Source organism: Suillus clintonianus, assembly GCF_016758775.1.
Source record: "Suillus clintonianus strain FC179 chromosome Unknown DEU56scaffold_58, whole genome shotgun sequence".
Taxonomy (NCBI): Eukaryota; Fungi; Basidiomycota; class Agaricomycetes; order Boletales; family Suillaceae; genus Suillus; species Suillus clintonianus.
Window position 1 is genome coordinate 121830 of NW_024539282.1, and position 13197 is coordinate 135026.

Sequence of the window (13197 nt, forward strand, 5' to 3'; positions counted from 1 at the left end):
CTGTCAATGATCAATGAATTGACGGTCATAGTTATCGGGAGCAGCACAGAGTACGCTCCGCAAATATGTAACAAAAGTCTTGGAGATGATCAAGAGCGAGCTGTAAACGTTGTGAACATTTGGATAAGATGAAACACGTCTCAAGGATGCAGTGTACCGTGAGTGCAAATAAGCGCTGACGCCAGTGAGACTTCATACTATTTCGGGATGAGAAGTCGGAGCGCGAAAACTCAGAGTGCATGTACGCAGTACACTCAGCACTGAGTACAGCATACACCATTGGCATCTGTCTCTGATCTGTTCTGATTTTGATATCATGTCTACCTCGAGCTCGGCGGACATGATAACAAAGAATTTGTTTCATATGCCAGCGTTTTGAGCGGGCAACGCTTACATCTGGTACCATGTGATTTGTGAGTTCCAGGGACCAGGATGCATCTGGTTCAAGTTCTGCCTATACTAAGCTCTCTTGCATCGCTTAGACAAAGTCCAAGCGTCAGATCTCATTGGAAAAAGACGCCAAACCTGTCAATATCACAAGTGCCCAAAAGCTGTATTTCCCGCGCCAGATGCTGCTGACTCGAACAAAAAATACCGGTATAGTCATGTGAGCGAGTCGGGCGACTGTAATGGCATGAAGAAGCTGTATTTTATGATCCAGTAAGTATCGTAATTGGTATGCTGTATGCTGACTTCTTGTTACTTGTATGTAGTTGGTCAAAGCCAAAGAGTCGCTCTCAGATCAACTTCTCGTTTTGATTTAGGTCGAGACACACTTTAAATCAGTTTTCGACGCTCTATGTCCAGGTCCCGTGCAAATCGCACCCACTTTGAACAATATCATTAGTTGTGGGGTACGGATCTAGGTTCCCCGCACCGGTTACGATCACGGTAATTATGGCAACATGGAGGCTTCTTAACGCTGGTGTGTCAATGATGCAGCCAGTCTCATAAAGAGAGGAGAGAAAGGAACAAAAGTACGCTCTCAACTTCACCATGACCCTACTATCTTACGGTGTCCTTTTCTACATTCCGTTTATTTACGCCTCACTACCGAGCCCCAATGATACCAGTATCTCTACACGCGATGTCAGTGGCTCTACATCCAACTGTAACACCAGAACCTTGTGGGACATCATATGGGGCTGCACTGCGACCTTGTTCGCATGTACGTGGACTGTAATCCATCCAAACATCCCAGGTATAGACGACGGTAAATTTACCGTCGCCTGTCGTCGTCTATGTATCATGATCATAGCGTTAGTCGCCCCAGAACTTATGATCACCTGGGCCGCGCGGCAATTTTTTAGCGCTCGCGCAGCTGCAAATGACATTAGAGGTTGGTAACAACTTCGTATTCTTCAGTCAAAGATAACTCACATTCCACCGATGTATTTCCAGGATGGACAATGACTCACGGGTTCCTCGCATGGATGGGTGGGTTCTTGCTCTACGTCAATGGCATGCCGCGAGCCACTCTTACACCCGATGAACTCCTGCGCTTTGTTCATGAGGGATCCGTGGACATGCCTGTCATCACGGAGGCAGACATAGAAGATCGAAGCAGGGGTGATGTACTATCCAAAGGCGTCGTCATTCTTCAGCTGGTGTGGTTCGTCCTCCAGCTTGTCGCCCGTCACGCCCAGAACCTTCCCATGACGCTGCTTGAAATCGACACCCTGGCTGTAGCTGCTCTGACCTGCGTTCCCTATGGCCTATGGTGGAAGAAACCTAAGGATATAGGACGTCCTTATGCTGTTCATTGGAAAGCAACTAGACCTCCGCCAAGCGACTTAACCTACGAGTACGTCATGAGCACTCTTGCTTGAAATCATTTCATGTCGCTTGCATTCTAGCCAAGCAGATCCATCATTGTCTGATGGAAGCTGGTTCTTTTCTCTCATCTATCCCTTTATTAGCGTTATGGGTTTGGGATCATTCTGTTCGCTTGGTGCTGTCCATTCGCGTCGAGTTCCATCTCTTGGTGGCTATGGTAAGTATCACGGTGAAATCATACTCCTTGTTGGATGTTTTAGTGGGATGGTGTTTGGAGGGATCCATTGTCTAGGCTGGAATTCTTCGTTCCAGAATCACACTGAACAGATACTATGGCATGCGGCTTCCCTTGCGGTAGCGTGTGCACCGCTTTACATTTATTTTCTATTTTGCTATAAGAATTGGTTGACCTTTATGAATGATTGTAACATATATTTCATGTTAATTACTGCAAGCATCAGCGCTTTCATATATGTTGCTGCACGTCTTACATTAATTGTACTTATGCTGCAGAGCTTGCGATCACTGCCTCCTGGCGTGTACGATACAGTAGTTTGGATCAAGTTTGTTCCGCATCTGTAGTTTCCTTGCGTCGCAATCACAGAATAGGATAATTTGTCTCACTCTTTTAGAATCAACGGCAACGTCAGCTGCTGTGTTGCAACGAGACGAAGGGTTGGCTCGTATCATTTCCGTCCCGCAGGCAGTGCTTCAAAAGATCCTCTCCCAAACGTTGCATGTCCTCACCAAGATCGAACTCTTGCACGCCTTTCCCTGCAGAGGAACCTCCGTCCTTTCTTCGACGATACCACATTACCACTGATGAACCCCCTACCTTCGTCCGCGCCCAGAACTTCCGCTTCGACGTCATCACGCTGGACTTCAGAGCTTCCAATGCAGACTTCCGATCGACCCACGACATCCATGAGGTATCGATACCAGTAGCATGGTGCACATGTCAACATCGACCACCGCTCGTTCTTGGGGGCTAGAATGTTCAATAAATGCGCACTCAAAGTATTGCGAGGATAGCTTGACACGATCTTGCCAGAGAACAGCCAAGATCGTGCCAATGTATTGAATGATTAAAGAATTACTGAGTGTCCTTCATCATAATGGCTTAGGGGTGAGCATGACCATGTGGAATTCAAAGTCGATCTAGCGAAAAGCAAGGCCCTTCGCAGGACCAAATGAAAGCATTAAGAAACCCAGTCTATCGTAATTTTCGTGGAACTGGAGGTTCGGACCGTTTTGCATCGCATAGGAAAGGAGCTGGCATGTCCACGTCCATGCGTTTCTGATCCCCTCATAAGTCTGCGGGCGCATGTGCCTCTTACGAGAACTATAGTGGCATCGCCAGCACGGTTTTCATGAGGATCTGCATCACCATCTTGTGCAACATGATACTCGAATAACCATACTTAAGCGCCATTATAATTCCCTTGCATTCCTCGACTCCCCGGATTGTAATACGCTCAATTAAGGGAGCGGGTGGCGGAGAATTATTGTCAGATCAGACATTCCTAAATATTTAAAGGAGGTCAATACAGGTGCCAGGGTGCAACTGTTGTGACTGCGCACCTGATGACCAGATGTGAAGAATGGATTCCTTAGAGAGGGAACACAGCGTCGAGTGACATCGGGCTGAAGAATTTAGATAAACCATGGCAAATTAAGACCCTTCCCCTCGTCTGCCTCAACTTGAACGTTCAGCGTGCAGCAACCAAGATGGAAGTCCAACCTTCCTGTACTTGAAGCATACGTGCCGGCGGAAACACTCTCCAAACTTCTCTGACACAACATCGATAATTTGCGCAGAAAAAATACCAATGATTGAGCTCCAGTCGTACATGCATACAATCAGAACTCCTCAGTTGATCTGACATTCGTTTGCGACTTGCCCGGAAATTGGAATCGACAAGTTCCTCGCTGGCAGATGCCTACTGCCACTTCGTATCTCTTCACGTACCACGTCTGTGGCGAGCGCTGCGCGTTTGAGTCATGTGCAAGAGTATAGAATCGGAAGACAAGTTCCTCCTTGATTGGCCAGATCAGAACTTGAACGAGCGAGCTGTGAACAAAATGAGCTTGTGGAGCACTATTACATAATGCACCAACTCGCACAAAACCAAAACCAACAGTGCCAGCAGCCGTCACGGTCACTGCATCTCCTTCTTGCTGGTAAGTTAGAATGTCGCTGATGCTGAATCCTCGTTCTAGTCTTCCAGCAAGCAGTTGAGTTCTACTTATTTCCTGTCTGTAATTTGACCATCCAAGCAGAGAATGTATGTCCCACGCCTGGCACACATTTCGTGCTTCTATCCCATATATATTCCAACATGTTTGTTCAACGTACTTACATCTGGATCCAGCCTGCTGCACGCTCACATTGCAAGACTGGGAAATTGTATGCTCAATTCAAGAATGGTGTGCTTCCAATACCGACTTTGGTTCCTCGATCGTTCATAGCGGACACGTAATACGATATTGACCGCTTCAGGACATGAGATGTGAGTGCCACATTACCGTCTATTAACGTGTAGTTCATCATGATTGTCCCTGGAGAACCCTAGGCCAGTATGTATTGAACATCGAGCAGTCTTTCCGCATGTGATGGACGCGCACCACAATAGAATCACTGCACCGCTGCTGGTGACTAGTATGGTAGCCTCGAGGCTTGAGGCCTGAGGGCTTAATCCTGCCTTGTCATACATTCGACACGCCCATAAAGAGAGGAGCGAAATGAATAGACTCATGCTCTCAAATTCATTATGACCCTCCTACTCTTCGCTATCCTATTACTTTTACATATCGCGTTTGTTTGCGCCTCACTGTCAAGCCTCAATGGCACTGGTATCCCTACAGTCGATGTCAGCGACTACCCGTCCTGCAGTAATACCAGAACCTTGTGGGACATCATCTGGAGCTGCGCTGCAACTCTATTCGCATGCACATGGACCTCAATCCACCCAAACATCCCGGGCATGGACGAGGGGAAATGGACTGTTTTGTTTCGGCGCCTATTCTTCATGGCCATGGCGCTGACCGCTCCGGAACTCATGATCACCTGGGCCACGAATCAGTTTCTAAGTGCTCGTGTCACTGCAAACGCCTTCAATGACGTCTTTGGTGCGCGACTTCACCAGATTCGCGGTGACCATTCAGACATAAGAGAAAGCATAACCACATTGCTTAATGGAATTCCAACATCAGATGGAAGGAACAGTTCACTTCCGAGCGCTCCGCATGCCGTAGGTCGCGATTTCAGAGGTCAATTACCTGCTCGGCCTTTCAGCGCGATAGCTAACGTTCAACGGATGTCACACAGGATGGACAGTGACGCATGGATTTTTCGCGTGGATGGGTGGATTCATGCTCTACTTCAATGACAAGCCACGAGCCACTCTCATACCCGATGAACTTGAGCGCTTTGTTCGTGAAGGATCCGTGGACATGCCTGTCATTATAGAGGCAGACATAGAAGACCGAAGCAAGGGTGACGGGCTATCCAAAAGCATTGCCGTTCTTCAGCTGGCGTGGTTCGTCCTCCAGCTTGTCGCCCGTCACGCCCAGAACCTCCCGATAACATTGCTTGAAATCGATACTCTGGCTGTAGCTGTCCTGACCTGCGTTGCATATGCTGTGTGGTGGAAGAAGCCTAAGGATGTAGGGCGCCCTTATGCTATTCATTGGCAAGCAATTGCATCTCCGCCAAGCAGATTAGCCTATGAGTATGTCGTCAATATTGCTGTCCAAAATTGTTCTGATTCTTCTGCGTTCTAGCAAAGTAAATGCAGATTTCTCATTGGAAGGCTGGCGTCGTTATGCTTTCTTTCTCGTTTATCCCTGGGGGAGTCTTATGGGCACTGGCGTGTTCATTTCTCCCCGGGCCGTCCGAGAACGTCGGGTTCCGTCTTTAGGTGGTTATGATGACCATGATCGTCATGATCGTAATCATATCATTACACTTCTCATCGGATGCTTCAGTGGCATGGTCTTTGGAGGAATACATTGTCTGGGCTGGAATGTTTTGTTTCAGGGGCACACAGAGCAGATACTATGGCGCGCGGCCTCCCTTATGGTAGCATCCGCGCCGGTATTCATTCTTCTGATATTTGGCTGTGCCATATTGTTGGAAGTCACTGAGGGCCATTGGGGAGAAAATGTCGCGAGATTTGCTGCAGTCATTATGGTTGCCATTTATGTCGCTGCACGCATTACATTCATTGTACTTCTGTTGCTGAGCTTTCGATCGCTCCCTCCTGGCGTATATGACACAGTAGCTTGGACCAAGTTTATTCCTCATCTGTAGTTCCTTTTACCTACGTCACGATCATGATTATGAACTTGCCCGGCTCTGCTGGAATCACTATGTCAAGATAGAAGGTACGAGATGAGTAGGGGCTTACATTCAAACCATGATAGCAGCTCGCCATTTCAACACTAGCAACGATCGATGATCGAGGTGAAATCATGCTGTGACGTATCAATGAGCTCGGGAGATATCGTACTTCATGAGGATTGATCCGTAGCTGATTATTTGTGAACCTGAGGTGGAGCGAGCGAGAAATGTTGTGTGAGAGTCCACGAAGGACTAGGATGTTCACCGCGAAACCGTACCTCAAACGATCCACGCGTAGGTGATAGCTGGTCTGTAAGAATCTTGGAAAAGACAACGTGAGGCATCACGGGTCAGATAGACAGTAATAACTCACCGAGGCATGCACAAACTCCACAGTTTGCAGGTCAGTATAGGTGTCGACCTCTTTAGACATAAAGAAAACAGCAACTCTGCCGCATCCGAGTCATAGACGATCGTTTTTGATGGACGGCACGTTGAACGCACTATGCTTCATTCAAGTAGATTCAAGTTACCAGGTGCGCCTTCGTGTCTGACCACTAATTCAATGGTAGGACGCGGATGTTGAGCATGTCTGCCTCGGCTACTCGTTCGCCGGATAGAATGTCTGAGGACCGAGCACAAAGTGCTGATACAGAAGGCAAGGGATATTGAATGCGTCCAAGCTCGGATGTCTGCCATGGAAGGATAGAACACGCAAAAGACATCCAGGCTGAAGACATGCAACTTTTTTTCCCTCTTCGCAAGCCCTAACAGGATCCAAGCCTCCTTTGGTATAAATCAAGGGATTCAGTCCTCGCACGAGATCTTCAAAATACACCTGAGTGACACCTATTCCCACACTTGTTAGTAACGTACATAGTATAACATATTTGTTACTAACGAGGGGGGCAAACCTACGCTGCAGTACTTCAGCGATAGCTGCAACAATCAGCAGTGACTTCAGGAATATTAAGAGGGCGGGTAAATAACATATATAATATAAATAACATACATTATATAAATAACATATCAGGCTATTGATTTGTCATCTCCCCGGATATCTCCCTTACAACACTGCCGCTACGCCTTCTGATGGTGCCCACGCCCCTCTCTTTCCATCTCCACATCGTCCTTGACGACGTGCTCGCTATCCCGCTCATTCCTCTCCCAACTCTAGCCGATCTTTTGGTTTTCGGGATCCTATGGACCATCGCTCGCTCTCTCAATGGACGCGATGACGTTCTCATGCCGCTCCTTTTGATTGCTCCAACCTCGTGTTGATCGGTCTTTGCCGGCGCTTGCTTTTACTCTTCATGCGACGTGTCCCTTGCTCAGGTTCTACACTACCACCATCATGGCTCCCCCGAGAAAACGGATGTCAACATCGTCGAGAGTTACCATGACTCTTCTCAGTAGTTCCATGGATCTTCGTACTTCCAGATCATCGCTCTCTCAAATATGAGAGTCGCGGCTTCGCAGGGAGCGAGAACAGCGCCAGATTCGAGGTATGTCACTTATTCTCATGATGGTCTCTTGCTCACTTTCATCAGACGATTCTAGACGCATGCAGGAGCTGCTCGCTGAAGCCGAGTTGGAGGCTGGGCAAGATTCCTTGGATACCATGGACTTTGGAGGCGAGATTGTTGATGATAGCAGAAATGAGTTCGCTGAGGACGAGCCTGTGGGTGGTCCGCTTTTGTCTGAATTTTTCAAGACATGCTCTCAAGAACGGTAAGCATTTTCCCCCCTCTACATAGGTATCTAACGTTTATCTCTAGGGAAACTCATATACGCGGGCGCATTGATGTGCGGACCCGAACAAAACGTCGCCAGCATGCCAATGCCGCTTGGAAGGAGCAGATGCCCACCCTCGTTGATGGCTACTTGGCATGGAGACATGAAGCGCCAACTGACGAAGACAATACCATTGCGTCTAACATGTTTCACGTTGATGTTGTTGGAATTTCCGGTAAGGTTTCATTCCTTCAATACATGGCCCTTACTTACACTCAATCACATTCAAAGATTTTGCACGTGCCATCACCATCCAGCAGCGTCCTAATGAACCAGCGAATGCAGCCCTCCTTCGCATGGGACTTTTGGGGTGCTCCCCACTACGGCCGACTATCGCTATTCGCATCGAATGCCTCGAACTATATCACCAAATACGACGACGTCAATCCTCGTTTAGTATCCAAGCGATCACGAAGGTTTTGTGCGCACTTCATGATGTAAGTGTTGTAGCGTGTTATGTATGATGTCGTACTCACTTACTACACAGATTACATATTTTCGACAGTTTCGCGATCAATTTTCTGATGCGTTCGATATCTATCTACAAATCTTGCGGGAAATTCGGAGTCGCGTTGACCGGATCTTGGGCAGAGATCCCAATACCTGGCAGATCAATGGTTCTTGTCCTTCCTGTACATTCAAGGTAACGCTCCATTCTCAAATATGTAGATATAATTAAATCAATTTTACAGCAACCTAATGAGCCATTATTGTCACCAGCATGTCTCCACGCGATGGACGGCAATTTCTCAGCCAAGCGATTGGACGGGTCAGGATCAGCTGATCCGCGCCTATTTCAGAGCCGGTATTTTATTTCCGAGGCCGAGGTAGACCAATTCAAGGATGACGTTCGGCGTCGAACTAGTGAATCCTCCACGGTAGAATCAACGATATCGAGCGCTTGCACAGAAAACTGGACTGCAGCCAAGGCTGTGGACAACGATAGAATTACTGTGTTTGACCAGACAGGGATTTTTCTTTTAGCGTGTCGTCATGGGCTCATCGAAAGTGTAACTGAAATGAAACGCAGCGGTGAACTGTACGTGTTTTAACTCTCATTTGTACTACGCTAATCATCCACCAACAGCGCGAAATACGGTCTGGCCACAGTCAATAGACTGCTCGATGTCTGCGGCGCGGATCAGGCTATCGGACACGATATTGCATGCTCATCTCGCAAAACAATCGCGACAAGTTCTATCGGAGTCAAGGCAGCTGGACTAAATCTACAGGTTGTTGTAAACGCCTTCCACGGCTTTTCTCATGACCGCCGCTGTCAGCTTCAGAATCACCCTTTGTATCTCAATGGTCTAGGACTTGAAGACCTCGAGACTTGCGAACGCATCTTCGCTAGTTCAAACAGTGCTGCAATTTTGATCCGACATGCGTCATACTTCCATTGGATGCAGTTCCTCGACCTCCACTTCGATCAGTGGGACATGGACCGGTACTCAGACCTCGGTATGTCTTTTTGAGCGCCCAACAGCAATTTTTTTCTGACTATTTCAGGCGCATTTCTTTACAACAACTATGTTCAAGCTCTTCAGATCATTGAGACCAACACACCCGTCCTCGAGGAATTCAAGCAGCTCCATGATCTTACGGATGCGGACTTCGTAAACTGGCGAAATGAGGAGTTTGAGTATCTCAGCAAGGTTGCTACGGAACCTACTTCGGATGCAATTGTAGTGGCTTACGTCGAACAGCTTGAGAAGCTTCAATATGCGGAGTTCGTCTTTGCGCCCTGTTTACTTGTGTAGTTCTCATTGCATGTTTTAGACAAACATATGGCCGTCTTACTTCCGTGCCCTTTCTGACGTATACTCCCGCAAATTTCACTCGCACATCTGGCCTCAATGCCACCGCTCGGAACAATTCCAGAGCATTCGAATCTGAGCATGCATCTGCGCTACGCAAATATGAGCTGCAATTGAATGTTGTCGAAGATTTCGAGCGTCGTCACAGCATTACGGAGCGGTGGCTACCGCATGACCCAAAATACACGCAAGCAGTCAGATATTCTCAGGAACGTCAATTCATTCGTTCGGTTGAGGAATTGGAGGGCTTAGTTGTTCGGCGTCTTTTTGAGTTATCAAAGGCTAATCTTGCCGGCACTGGTAGGCGCTTTTTGGACATTCAGATAAGTGATGTACTCATGGACTACCATAGGCTACAAGATGAGAAAGTATATCTCAAAGGCCATCACACGACGTTCGGCTGCCATCCGAACGGCTTTGGAGAAGTACAATAGACTCGCACCCTTACAAAATCCACCACGTCCCGTGCTCGACTATACCGAAATTGTCGGTTACGCATCCCTCGGTGAATTTTCGGTTCTGAAACACTCACGCCACGATATCCTTACAAAACCATGGACTGTGTCTGCTAATCGCGAGATGGCCGCGAGGTATTTCAAATTGGTGCGATCACACGAAGAGATTGTACGGCTCAATGTCGAGATCAAACGCTTACATTGTTGGGTTGAGCACGAGGACAGGACCACGTTGGAAGCTATTGATTCACTCCTCGCTGATGACCCAGATTCTCCATTCATAGCCGAGTTGAAGACATTGTATGCCAAGCATCACCGTGTCAACAACAACCTTCGCAAACGACTCCAACAAATTTACGCACTCGACAGATACACAGGTGATCGTCTTCCTACAGACCAGACAGTGACTGCATCTAATGGAGACAGAGATGACGAGGGTAGCGTGAATGGTCCTGAAGATGATGCTATGAACGAGGAGGCCATGAGACTTGAAGATTTAGTGTAGCATTCTTTGTAACTTTCATACTGTTAATTCTATGTCACATTGCTTCGATTCTCTTGCGCCCTCTGTGGCATCTCTCGTCTATTCGTTTTCCCCTGTCACTCCTCTTGTGCCCTCTGTGGCATCTCTCGTCTATTCGTTTGATCTCTCGTCTATTCGTTTGATCTCTCATCTATTAGTTTTCTTGTGCCCTCTGTGGCATCTCTCGTCTATTCATTTGCCCTCTGTGGCATCTCTCGTCTATTCATTTGTCCTCCGCGGCAAGATCTCTTGTCTATTCATTTGCCCTCTGTGGCATCTCTCGTATATTGTCTATTGGTTTGCCCTCTGTGGCATCTCATCTATTCATTTGATCTCTCGTCTATTCGTTTTCCCCTGTCACTTCTCTTGCGCCCTCTGTGGCATCTCTCGTATATTTGCTTGTGACCCTTTTACTAGTAGTAGCACATTTAATTGAGCCCCGTTTGATCGGTGGGCACGACACAATATCTCGACCATCCATGTTGGCATTGCAAACTATGTCATTGAAAACTAAAGCTTAGGAAGTTGAGCTCTGCGCTGACCCTTTAAAATAGCACATTCAATTGAGCTCAGCGTTTGCAAATCCTACTCGATACTGTTCATTATGACTAATTTAATTCTTGCTGCCATTATCAAATGCCTCGTACCGAACAAACAGACTCGATAATCTTACTTCTTGACTGTGCTCACTTCACTGTTGTTTTACTCAATGTTGTCTATGTCACCTCGCTTGTTCCCTGTTGAGCTGGATCCTGTCCCTAATCGTCTAGAGTATCTTGATTTGCAAGGGGAAATTGTAAGTTTATCATTTAAATGATTCGAGCTACTGTTGAATCTGTTTTTCAAGAAAGATCACTTCGAAATAAAACTATCAGCAGCATTCGAGTTCTTAAAGAAACCAGGACACTTTTGCGCATCCCCTCAGATCGTTACCGCTGTTGCATCTTCTTGTTTCCTCGAGACTGAGGCTGAGGTGGCCACAGCGACAATCATGCATGATATTTTGCTGAATCGGCTTGCGCCACTCGTCCGTCAGCGCTGGTTCTGCTGGAATGAGGTCAAACTACCTAAAAGCATGGTTGAAAGTACGTATGATTCACTTGCGGCTTTGATAAGTTTGTTTTAACAGTTGTGCGGCAGGAATAGCAGCATTGGACCAAAATTCTAGCACGTCCTCTGAACATGTCCAACCAGACGGTTTCTTATTTCCAAATCCCTCAGACTCACCCAACGGTCGCCGCGCTCATCAGACTCCTGACGACAGTATCATGTCTTTCACATCCGAGTCATTTGACTTCCCGACTTCATGGTCTAACACCAACCATTCGAGTGGCTCGACTTTCCCTACGTTTGGCAGCCCAGATTTCACTTCTACGCCATTCCCTCGACCACCTGCACTTCCTGTGTCCAAGGGCCATGATCTCGCTGAAGCAAGCGGAGTCACAAAGCGGCGCCCTAAGCATGTCACACAGCCGAACGACGCTGGTTATCATGTCCGTATACTACCAGGCAGCGCGAGTCCCCTCACAATACCATCACGCGCTTTCGTCTTAGCAGCCCAGCCACTACCTAATACCAGTGCTGCTGTAGAACATGCCGCTCGTATGACAGAAGATCGCATTCTTTCGGGTGGTCTGAGCCCCCCATCACGACCTTTCGTATTAGCGAAGTGCACGTCTCCTGCCGTAAAGAAACTAACGGCTCAACCAACTTCTTCTGATGCGAAGGAATCATGCAAACGTCACAATGAACATGCCGCTCGTATGACAGAAGATCGCATTCTTTCGGGTGGTCTGAGCCCCCCATCACGACCTTTCGTATTAGCGAAGTGCACGTCTCCTGCCGTAAAGAAACTAACGGCTCAACCAACTTCTTCTGATGCGAAGGAATCATGCAAACGTCACAATGTGGGTGTTCTGACCCTGAGAAATGTCCTGACAACTAACAGATTCTGACAGGGAAAAAAAAAACAGCTGGTCGGCAATGAGGCGGGAAATGCAGTGCAAATGAAAACCATGTTGCGCGGCGACAAGGACGGAGTTTCAGTCACTAACCACATTTACCTCATGACATCTGATCCAGGTCCTGTTCAGTCGACTCGCGATGCAGGTTATGACCGTATCTGTGGTGAAATCGACAGCGCACTTCTTGGCCTTTCCCTTCACCACAGTACTAAGGACGAGATCTGGCGCTGCATCCAGCAGGTTGAAGGATACCAAGTAAGCAGTTGGAAGGCCATACTTGTGAAGCTTGATATCCCAGAAAAACGCCATTACAACATGCTTCAAATTATGGCTAGTGCAAGTCGTGACCGTAAACTTAGTGAGTTCCGCCCGTTCGGACTCTGTTTCAACCTGACTAACCTTCAATCTAGTCTGGACTTAGTTGTTTCGCTTCGCTCCATTCTCGCATATGATGGACCACTCATATTGCTTCGTTCACAATATCTCGGTTCGCTTCATGTATTTGTCCTTGTCCCTGAACTTGAAA

General features: G+C 47.5%; 5 protein-coding genes across 5 annotated transcripts; all 5 read left to right on the forward strand.

Moving 5' to 3' along the window:
- The first annotated feature begins 736 nt into the window (after positions 1 to 736).
- On the forward strand, positions 737 to 1973 carry DEU56DRAFT_465435 (uncharacterized protein). Its single transcript, XM_041346358.1, has 2 exons — positions 737 to 1339; positions 1402 to 1973. The coding sequence occupies exons 1-2, from the start codon at positions 997 to 999 to the stop codon at positions 1827 to 1829; spliced, it is 771 nt and encodes a 256-aa protein (XP_041206351.1). The 5' UTR covers positions 737 to 996; the 3' UTR covers positions 1830 to 1973.
- Positions 1924 to 2358, forward strand: DEU56DRAFT_740520 (uncharacterized protein; the record flags this gene model as incomplete). Its single annotated transcript, XM_041348817.1, has 1 exon — positions 1924 to 2358. The coding sequence occupies one exon, from the start codon at positions 1924 to 1926 to the stop codon at positions 2356 to 2358; it is 435 nt and encodes a 144-aa protein (XP_041206352.1).
- A 2189-nt stretch (positions 2359 to 4547) lies between these two features.
- Positions 4548 to 6088, forward strand: DEU56DRAFT_954638 (uncharacterized protein; the record flags this gene model as incomplete). Its single annotated transcript, XM_041359210.1, has 3 exons — positions 4548 to 5046; positions 5105 to 5507; positions 5560 to 6088. 3 exons carry the CDS (start codon positions 4548 to 4550, stop codon positions 6086 to 6088), a joined length of 1431 nt encoding a protein of 476 aa, XP_041206353.1.
- A 2545-nt stretch (positions 6089 to 8633) lies between these two features.
- DEU56DRAFT_872290 (uncharacterized protein) lies at positions 8634 to 10689 on the forward strand (the record flags this gene model as incomplete). Its single annotated transcript, XM_041355771.1, has 6 exons — positions 8634 to 8681; positions 8713 to 8951; positions 9000 to 9187; positions 9422 to 9641; positions 9692 to 10029; positions 10082 to 10689. The coding sequence occupies 6 exons, from the start codon at positions 8634 to 8636 to the stop codon at positions 10687 to 10689; spliced, it is 1641 nt and encodes a 546-aa protein (XP_041206354.1).
- Positions 10690 to 11425: 736 nt separating this feature from the next.
- DEU56DRAFT_914720 (uncharacterized protein) lies at positions 11426 to 13092 on the forward strand (the record flags this gene model as incomplete). The annotated part of the gene is made up of 5 exons (XM_041357658.1): positions 11426 to 11503; positions 11555 to 11792; positions 11848 to 12614; positions 12666 to 13029; positions 13082 to 13092. 5 exons carry the CDS (start codon positions 11426 to 11428, stop codon positions 13090 to 13092), a joined length of 1458 nt encoding a protein of 485 aa, XP_041206355.1.
- Between the last annotated feature and the right edge of the window lie 105 nt (positions 13093 to 13197).